Genomic DNA, 10,026 nt, shown 5'->3' with positions numbered 1-10,026 from the left:
GCTATTATTTTATTTTTTAAGACATAGAGAGGGCTAGGCATAGAGATGGCTCACTCCTGTAATCCCAGCACTTTGGGAGGCTGAGGTGGGAGGATCACCTGAGGTCAAGAGTTCAAAATCAGCCTGGCCAGCATGGTGAAACTGTCTCTACTAAAAATACAAAAATTAGCTGGGCATGGTGGCGGGCCCCTGTAATCCCAGCTACTCGGGAGTCTGAGGCAGGAGAATCACTTGAACCTGGGAGATGGAGGCGGCAGTGAGCTGAGATTGTGCCCCTGCACTCCAGCCTGGGCGACAGAGCGAGAGTTCGTCTCTAAGTAAATAAGTAAATAAACTGGGAGTAGAGTTTACAGTCTCTACTACTCAGCAAATCCATCTTTCAGTTTCATTGTTTTTCCCAAAGCTTCCATCAGGCTTTTGGTGACTGTTTACTGTTGGTGTGAGGAGCAGGCCAGTGGCACCCTCGGTATCTATAGGAGGGCAGTAGCTGCCCCAGATCCACTGTGTGGGGTAGGCAAATGTTCAGAGAACTTTCAGATGCACCAGATTCTAGGAAGAAGACAAGAGGAGAGAGAAGAAATTAACATCAGAGGCAGGTAAGATCCCATTTCTCTGATTTGATATGACTTTGTTGAAGCTCTAGAAAAATCCTCAGGCTGACCTGGGCTTCCGTTTACACAATCCTCAGAAAACAATGATCATATGAGAAATGTTTGCACAAGCTTGGAGGTTTTTTTTTTTAAATCCCATAAGTCCATAAATGTTGATGTTCATTACTCTTAACTCGATGTGAGCATTCTTTCTAAGAGGATAAGTTCCATACTTAAATTTATGAAGTTATTTTTCCTCCTTAGAATCAGAAACCCTCCGGCTCTTGGTCTCTCCTGCTCTTGCTTCTTTTCTGAAGCTGGGCTGTTTGTATTCAATCATAAAGTGTGTGATGAATTCGTTGGAACTGCGGTAAAGCAGTGGTCAGAAATGAAACTGCCAATAAGAACGTGATAAACAGAACTGGCGGCCGCTTGAAATGCCCCGTGTGATCTTAGGTTTCTGGAGATTTTGTGCAAGTGTAAAATAAGCATTTGATTTTATTGTAGGAATCACGATGCTTGGATGAAACAAGCAAGAAAGGACAGAAAGAGAAGGAGTGAGAGAAACTGATGGAAGAAAAAGAAACTTCACAGGGAACAAACTTCACATGAAAACAGGTTTTTCTTTTTTTGGGACGGAGCCTTGCTCTGTTGCTGAGGCTAAAGTGGCACGATCTGGGCTCACTGCAACTTCTGCCTCCAGGATTCAAGAGATTCTTCTGTCTCAGCCTCCCAGGTAGCTGGGATTACATGCGTGCTCCCCCATACCCAGCTAATTTTTGTATTTTTAGTAGAGGTGGGGTTTCACCATATTGGCCAGGCTGATCTTAAACTCCTGACCCTGACCTCAAGTGATCCAGCTACCTCAGCCTCCCAAAGTGCGGGGATCACAGGCGTGAGCCACCCTGCCCGGCCGAAAGCAGAAGTCTGAAAAAATTTATTGAAAAACATTTTACCTACAATTCCAATATCATAAACATACTATAGGACTCAAAAAATCAACAAAATTATACTGTGATCCTGAAACTATCTTCAGAGGAATTAAATATATAATGTCCAGGAAAATCAGGTCGAACAGTGTGTTTTTAAAATATAAATTTGTAAATGCCCTTTGTAGAGCACAGACATTAACCCTTTGTCTGCCTTTCAGGTTGCAAACAGTCCTGCCACTGCTTTGTATTGTTTTGGTGAACTTCCCCCACAAAATGTTATTTTTTAATGGAATAGGGTATGTGTAATTTTATTTTCACAGCTTTTGGGTTTCTTGTGTTGATTAAAACAGTCTCCTTATCTCCCAAATTATACATATAGTCTCCTAAATTTTCCTCTGGAATTTTTAGGTGTTTTGTTTTTATTATTTATTTATTCATTTATTTTTGAGATGGAGTCTCACTCTGTTGCCCAGGCTGGAGTACAGTGCCACCATCTTGGCTCATATCAACTCCAGCCTCCCAGCTTCAAGAGAGTCTACTGTCTCAGCTTCCCAAGTAGCTGGGATTATAGGCATATGCCACCACACCTGGCTGATTTTTTATTTTTAGTAGAGATGGAGTTTCACCATGTTGTCCAGGCTGGTCTCAAACTCCTGACTTCAAGTGATCAGCCCGCCTCAGTCTCCCAATGTGCTGGGATTACAGGCATGAGCCACCACTCCCAACCGATTTTTTTATTTTTTGAGATGGAGTCTCACTCTGTCGCCCACTCAGGCTGGAGTGCAGTGTCTGATCCTGCTTGATGGGATCTTGATTTGCATAAACCATTATGTGCTTGGATCCCAGCTGTGGTAGGTTGTGTTATTGTTGGAGATATTTGCTTTCCCGCCCTGGGAAAACAAATATTTGTTTTCCCTGTCTCGCTGATATTACACTTGATGTCTGATAGTATTTTACATCCAGGGTGACCATGTGACTTGCTTTGGCCAACAAAATGCAAGTGGAAGGGATGAACAGCATCTCTGGAAAGAAGCTTCAAGAGCCAGTTGGAAGTTTTGCCCTCTGTCACCTTCCACTGCCATGAGACTGGCAATGTCCCAGATGGGGGTGGTTTGGTAAGCCCAGGTCCCAGAGTGAAGATAGAATGGATAAGAGCACAGACATTGAAATGGGCAAGTGGTATGAGTAAGAAATAAACCTTTGCTATTATAAGCCATGGAGCCTTCAGGATTATTTGTTATTGCAGCATAACCTGACACTTCCTGACTGCTACACCAACCCTCACTGGCTTTGAGAGACTTTACTCTTTTTTTGAGATGGAGTTTTGCTCTTGTTGCCCAGGCTAGAGTGCAATGCCATGATCTCGGCTCACACAGCCTCTGCCTCCTGGGTTCCAGTGATTCTCCTACCTCAGCCTCCTGAGTAGCTAGAATTACAGGTGTGTGCCACCACGTCGGCTAATTTTTAAATATTTTTAGTGGAGATGGGGTTTCACCATGTTGGCCAGGCTGGCCTGAAACTCCTAATCTCAGGTGATCCACTCACTACGCCTCCCACCGCATCTGGCCCCCAGCCCTTGTTTCAACACGTCCCTCCCTTATCCTTGACATTTGGGGGCTGGTCCCAGCCTGTACATTTCTGGATTAATGTCTTCTCCCAGGTATCTGTGACAAAAGTGACCTTGGAGGGAGGCCAGTGCCCCCCACTGACTTCCCATGGGTCCCATTTCAGTGTTAATAGGAAGGGGCCTGATGGCGAGTGTCACTGACAATTGGACCAACACCTCCATCATCAGCATAGTCTTTGCACAGCTCTGCTCCTTTCTTCTCCCCAGCTGTCCTTTTGCCTGTCTGGAGCTCTGGCTGGAATCTTATTAATTTCTGGAGCCAGCTCTGGGTCTCAGTTGTGTGTGGGCAGCCTACAGTCAGCTGCATCTGACATTACAGACATGTCTCCCAGCCCCGGTAGAACACTCTTTTTTCCCAGCCACGAAGGCTGGACCCCAAAGTGGGCATGGAGCATTCTCAAACAGCAGATGGAGGACTCCCACAGTCTTAGCTCATCTATCGCCTCCCTGAGTGGGGTGGGACTTCTTCCCAGGCTCTTTCCCAGGCAAAGTGGCCACTGCCCTAGTTCAGAATGCAAAGATGTCACCTTTCCCTCTCCCTTCTGGGCAGGTGTTCAAATGACTGTGCTCCCAGCTAGGAAATGATAAGTATGCATCATGGGAGAGATATCTATAATGAGCACTATTAATTTCAGGAGTGGGCCAGGTGTGGTGGCTCACACATGTAATCAGCACTTTGAGAGGTCAAGGTGGGAGGAACACTGGAGGTCAGGAGTTTGAGATCAGCCTGGCCAACATGGTGAAACCCCAGCTCTACTAAAAATACACACACACACACACACACACACACACACACTTAGCCAGGCATGGTGGCATGCACCTATAATCCCAGCTACTTGGGCTGAGACAAGAGAATCTCTTAAACCCAAAGGTGGAGGTTGCAGTGAGTTGAGATTGCTCCACTGCACTTCAGCCTGGATGACAGAGCGAGACTCCATCTAAAAAAAACCCAAAAAACAACAAAAAAAATTTCAGGAGTGGAAGAGGTCACCTGATTGCACATGACTTCCTGGAGGAGGTGAGGAAGGTGTAGAACAGTAAAGGACAGGTGGGATTTTCACAGGGTGAGAGAAAGAGGAAGATGGGGAGGGCACTGCAGGTGTAGAAATGGCTCAGGGCAGAGGCTGAGGTTGAGGGGCTGAGGGGCTGGAGCAGAAGAGGGTGTGCACAGTAGAGAGGTGGTGGATAGAAGGGGCAGTGGCTGGGGAGGGATCTGGGATCCATCTCCCCAGGACCCTGGTGATCTTACTTACAACAAGGATCCATTCGCCATTAATATCTGTGTCTCCAGCACAGTGATGGGAATTGTATGGTGTTTGATCCTTAAAAAAAAACAAACAAAAGGACTGGAAACCCCCGGAACCTCAAGCTTGGTTTGCAGTGTCTTGCCTGGCTGTGGTGCTTGACCACCTGGCTTCAGCGGTTTCCACGGGGAGTGCTCTGAAAAACAACCAGAAAACTTTGCAAACGAGTATCTTCATGCTGGGCAAATTGGTCAAATGTATTAAGAAATAGAAGTGGAAGACCCCAAGAGTAGCCCCGCTCCCTGTTGGCCCTCCCCCTGAGCCAATGGTGTCTTTGTCTGGCTCGGAGCTCCACCTCGTTTGGACGTTTTAGCTTTTCGTTTCTTTGCTCACTTCCTCAACCTGACCACACACCCCTGAGGCCAAGGCTATATAATGTCTCCAATGGATTTTGGTGCAGCCAGCTGCACAAACAGTGGGCAGACAGTGTTGCTTGGTGGGTATTCACATTGCCTCTTATTTAGGGTCCTTTATTGACTCTGGATAAAGAGATGTGAGAGGCACAGCCCCTCTCGAAGATCTCCCAGCAGGCCTGGCCTTGGTGAGTTCACTGGCTGCTTTTGCAATCCTGTGCCTTGGGCCTGCTGGGAAGAGGAAGACCTGCAGTTTCTATCTGCAAAGCTTCTTCCCTTAGGGATGGTCAGACCTATTTTTCTTTTGATCTTTCTTTTTTTGGGGGCGGTACAGATGGGTCTCACTATATTGCCCAGGCTGGTCTTGAACTCCTGGCCTCAAGTGATCCTCCTGCCTCGACCTCCCAAAGTGTTGGGATTATAGGTGTGAGCTACCGCGTGTGGTCTGACCTAATTTTATTTTATTATTATTTTTTGGGATGGAGTCTTGCTCTGTCACTCAGGCCGGAGTGCAGTGGTGACACCTTGGCTGACTGCAATTTTCACCCCCTGCATTCAAGCAATTCTCCTGCCTCAGTGTTCCGAGTAGCTGGGATTACAGGCGTGCACTACGACACCTGGCTAGTTTTTGTATTTTCAGTGGAGATAGGGTTTTGCCATATTGGCCAGGCTGGCCTCAAACTCCTGAACTCAAGTGATCCCCTCACCTTGGATTCCCAGAATGCTGGGATTATAGGTATGAGCCACTGTACCTGGCCCTGACCTTTTTGTATTCATAATTTTTTTTGAGATAGGGTTTCGCTTTGTTGCCCAGGCTGGAGTGCAGTGTTTCTATTAGGGCTCATTGTATCCTTGACATCTTGGGCTCAGGTGATCCTCCCACCTCAGCCTGCCAAATAGCTGAGACCACAGGTGCGCACCACAACACTTGGCTAATCTTTGTGTATTCTTTTGTCGAGGTGGGGTCTTGCCATGTTGCCCAGGCTGGCCTGGAACATCTGGGCTCAAGAGATCCTCCTGCCTTGGCCTTGCAGAGTGCTGGGATTACAGGTGTGAGCCACTACATCCGGCCTGAGCATCGTATTCTTTAGTGTGACGATTCCATCTTCTTTCTGGATTGAAAGAATTCAGTCTGGGTTGTTTACACTTTCCATCAAAATTGCCATAATCTAGAGACAATAAACATCCTCGTGAATGCTTCCTTGAAGGGCTTCTTGGACACAGAGATGGAGGGTGAAATTATTGGGTTCTAGGGCACACATTTAAAATGTTAATAGATGCCATCAAATTACCCTTTTATTTTATTTTATTTTTTTAGCTTTATCCCTTTTTTATTGCATTTTAGGTTTTGGGGTACATGTGAAGAACATGTAAGATGGTTGCATAGGTACATACATGGCAGTGTGGTTTGCTGCCTTCCTCCCCATCACCTATATCTGGCATTTCTCCCCATGCTATCTCTCCCCAACTCCCCACACCCCGCTGTCCCTCCCCTATTTCCCCTCAACAGACCCAAGTGTGCGATGCTCCCCTCCCTGTGTCCATGTGTTCTCGTTGTTCAACACCCACCTATGAGTGAGAACATGGGGTGTTTCATTTTCTGTTCTTGTGTCAGTTTGCTGAGAATGATGGTTTCCTGGTTCATCCATGTCCCTGCAAAGGACACGAACTCATCTTTTTTTTATGGCTGCATAGTATTCCATGGTGTCAAATTATCCTTTTAAAGCAACCCAACCCACCTACACACCCACCAGCTGGATAAGAACATTTTTTTTTAAATCTCATTTTTGGGATGAAGTCTCATTCTGTCGCTCAGGCTGGAGTGCAGTGGCGCGATCTCGGCTCACTGTAACCTCTGCCTCCTGGGTTCAAGAAATTCTTTTGCCTCAGCCTCCTGAGTAGGTGGGATTATGGGCACCTACCCCGAGGCAGGCTAATTTTTGTATTTTTAGTATAGACTGGGTTTCACCATCTTGGCTAGGCTGGTCTCGAACTCATGACCTCAAGTGATCCTCAAATTACCCTTCTAAAGCAACCTGACATACTTACACACCCACCAGCTGGGTAAGAACATTTATTCTTCACACCGTTGCCCAAACTGGATAGATTCAACCTTCCTAATAGTTGCTACATAGGAAAGGCAGTGTTCTAGGTCCAAACTAGTTTTTTTTTTTTTTTTTTTTGAGATGGAGTCTTGCTCTGTTGCCCAGGCTGGAGTGCAGCAGGGACCCAGCTCCCTCACCCCTTCCCAGACTGGGTTATGAAACTAAGGAGCGGCTGCAGGAATCAGCCCAGACTCCAGAGTCCAAGCCCTCAGTCAAGGGTACCCTCCATGTGTGTGGGGGAGGGAGGGCAGCTTCCAGGAAGCTCCGTGTGGGCCAGGCAGGCTGTGGGGCTGGGCCACCAGCAGCTCTCCCTGCCTGACACCTCCTGGACTTGTCCTATCTTTTTCCTCATGTCCCTGCTTCCCACAGCGCTGACGTCGATCTGTCCGGATGCAGGGAGAAGGGAGGCAGAGGGGTGAGGTGGGGCGGTACAAAGGTGAGGCTGTGCTCAACTCTCAGGCTCAGCAGAACAGACAACCAGCACTTTCATTTTGTGCACACCTCAGGCCACGTCCCTGCCGCTGTCTTGGCCCTGGAGCCTGCTCTGCCCCAGTCCCCTGCTCGCTGGACCCATGCAGCTGCTGCTGTTCCTCGGCCTCCTCTGGATGCTCAAGGCCTCCCCAGGGGCAACAGGTGAGGGGGAGAGGTGGGGGGGGGTGCTGGAGAGAAGCTCCTGATGTGATGTTCCAGGGGAGGGGAGAGGCAGGTGGCTCTGAGGCCTGGGGGGCGGGGGATAAGGAGGGGCTGCTTGGAGTTCTGGGTGCAGGGAGAACCGAGGCATGGCCTGGGGGCTGGGGGATAAGGAGGGGTTTCTCAGAGCTCCAGGTGCAGGGAAAAGCCAAGTTGGGAAGGAGCGAGGGAGCCAGGTCCTTGTTGTCACTCTCCGCCACGCACTGGGCAGGTTGCAGGGGCTGTGCCCCGATCTGTATCTGCAGATGCAGGGTGGAGGGTGGGAGTTCCGTCTTCCCAGAGCAGTGCTCTTCCTGCCTTGACTCCTTCTTGTCACCTGCTTCATGCCCCCAGCCCCAGCACCCCCTCCACACTGGCCTCCCCTCCCTGACAGACTTCTGTGTCTGGGAGGCACCAGAGCTGGGGCAGGCAGCTTCTAAAGTCCACTTCACTTCCAAGGGTGCGTCCGAGAGACCCGCGGCGTGGGGTCCCGGGCTTCTCTCTTCCACCTGCAGGGACACCCCCCACTCCTCTGTGCTTCCCTTCTCTCTTCCTGTAGCGTCTCTTCTGATCCCTGATCCCAGGCCGTCCACCCTAGAGGCCCATGAGTCCCCTTCTCAGTCACCTCGAGGGCCAAGTCCAGAGCCAAGGACTGTAGCCTGGGGGTTCTCATAACCCCGACCCCGCTTCCCTGACACCCGCGAGCTAGGCTAGGATGTGACACCCCAGCTCTCAGCCACAAGATGGGCCGTGCCCAAGGTGAGAGGCAGGAGGTCAGGTACTTCCCACTTCCCATCTGCTGAGGCTGCCCGTCTTCCCTGCCCCTGACAGCCAGATCTCTGATCTGAAGTCTCACCATTGTGAAATAGGTTGAAATCCACAGGCTGGGGTTCATGCTTGTAAACTAATGAATCCCACGGCCAAAACAGAATCATTAGAGAAAAATATATCTTTTCTCTTGGACACAGAATCTTGCTCTGTCACCCAGGCTGGAGTGCATCCGCCTTTTGGGTTCAAGCAAGTATCCTGTCTCAGCCTCTTGAGTAGCTGGGATTATAGGAACCTGTCACCACACCCGGCTATTTTTGTAGTTTTAGTAGAGATGGGATTTCACCATCTTAGTCAGGCTGGTCTCCAACTCCTGATCTCGTGATCCGCTGCCTCGGTCTCTGAAAGTGCTGGGATTACAGGTGTGAGCCACCACGCCTGGCCCAAGAATATGTCTATTTTTTTTTTTTTGAGATGAAGTTTCGCTCTTGTTACCCAGGCTGGAGTGCAATGGCGTGATCTTGGCTCACTGCAACCTCCGCCTCCTGGGTTCAGGCAATTCTCCTGCCTCAGCCTCCTGAGTAGCTGGGACTACAGGCACGCACCACCATGCCCAGCTAATTTTTTGTATTTTTAGTAGAGACGGGGTTTCACCATGTTGACCAGGATGGTCTCGATCTCTTGACCTCGTGATCCACCCGCCTCGGCCTCCCAAAGTGCTGGGATTACAGGATTGAGCCACTGCACCCGGCCGAATATGTCTATTTTTGAGATGAACACTCACCGCTAAGCCTTAAGGTCTCTGGAACTCACTCCTGACCACCAAGGTGGCTCTTTCTGGAAGTTTCCTTCTCCATCCTGTCTCTCTGCCTGTCCGTGTGGCCCTCACTCCATGCCCTTTGATGACATGAGCATGTGAGCTTAGCCTCTTTTTCTCCTTGGTGTTCTCTGTGCAGTTTTGTTTTGTTTCTGAGATGGAGTGTTGCTCTGTGGCACGGGTTGGAGTGCAGTGGTGCAGTCATGGCTCCCTGCAGACTCTGCCTCCGGGTTCAAGTAATTCTCCTGCCCAGGAGGTGCACACCACCACACCTGGTTTGTTAGTGTTATTATTATTATTATTATTTTAGTAGAGATGGGGTTTCACCATGTTGGCCAGACTGGTCTTGAACTCCTGACCTCAAGTGATCACCTGTCTCAGCCTCAGAAAGTGCTGGGATGACAGGCATGAGCCACCTTGGTGGTCTTTGTGCAGCTTTCTCTGTCTCCTGGTTTCTGTGATGCACCTGCTCCCAGGAAATAGTTGTGTTCTCTCTTTTCCTCTTTGAAAGCGAGAGTCAGCCCAGATAGCAGCAGGGTGTGGGGAGAAGCAGAGGTGGGAGCAGAAGGCTAATGGGAGGACAGGAGGACTCCAAGCAGCAGCAAGGGGAGGAGAGAAAGGGGCAGAGGGAGGAGGGGCTCAGGTGTGTCCAGTAAAGGGAAGTGGGGGAAGGGAGGCTCTGCCAAGTTCTGCTGTCCCAGGACAGGACTGGCCATGACAAGACCAAGACCAGGTGAGGGATGAGGGTTCTCACGCCCCACTGCTCCCTTGGAGCAGTCAGGCAGGGAGCTCCAGCACCCCACAGCGCCCAGCTCCAAGCTGCCTCCCATGCAGGAGTGAGCTGTGGCATGTCCTTCCTTC

The 10,026-nt window shown here is 49.5% G+C and overlaps 1 protein-coding gene and 1 long non-coding RNA gene across 2 annotated transcripts in view; both read left to right on the top strand.

Annotated features, from left to right (window-relative positions):
* The first annotated feature begins 426 nt into the window (after window positions 1-426).
* LOC144581538 (uncharacterized) lies at window positions 427-2,734 on the top strand. The gene is made up of 2 exons (XR_013532425.1): window positions 427-596; window positions 1,098-2,734. It is a non-coding gene; the product is annotated as an uncharacterized LOC144581538 (long non-coding RNA).
* Window positions 2,735-7,393: 4,659 nt separating this feature from the next.
* MUC3A (mucin 3A, cell surface associated) overlaps window positions 7,394-10,026 on the top strand; it is a 29,430-nt gene continuing 26,797 nt past the window's right edge. The window contains exon 1 of the mRNA XM_078365737.1: window positions 7,394-7,544. Within this exon, the coding sequence (XP_078221863.1) occupies window positions 7,484-7,544 (61 nt within the window). The 5' untranslated portion in view covers window positions 7,394-7,483. The remainder of the gene's footprint in view (window positions 7,545-10,026) is intronic.

This window comes from Callithrix jacchus, chromosome 2 (assembly GCF_049354715.1).
Source record: "Callithrix jacchus isolate 240 chromosome 2, calJac240_pri, whole genome shotgun sequence".
Classification (NCBI taxonomy): domain Eukaryota; kingdom Metazoa; phylum Chordata; class Mammalia; order Primates; family Cebidae; genus Callithrix; species Callithrix jacchus.
Note: the sequence above shows the minus strand (reverse complement) of the source record. Positions and strands in the feature narration are given on the sequence as shown.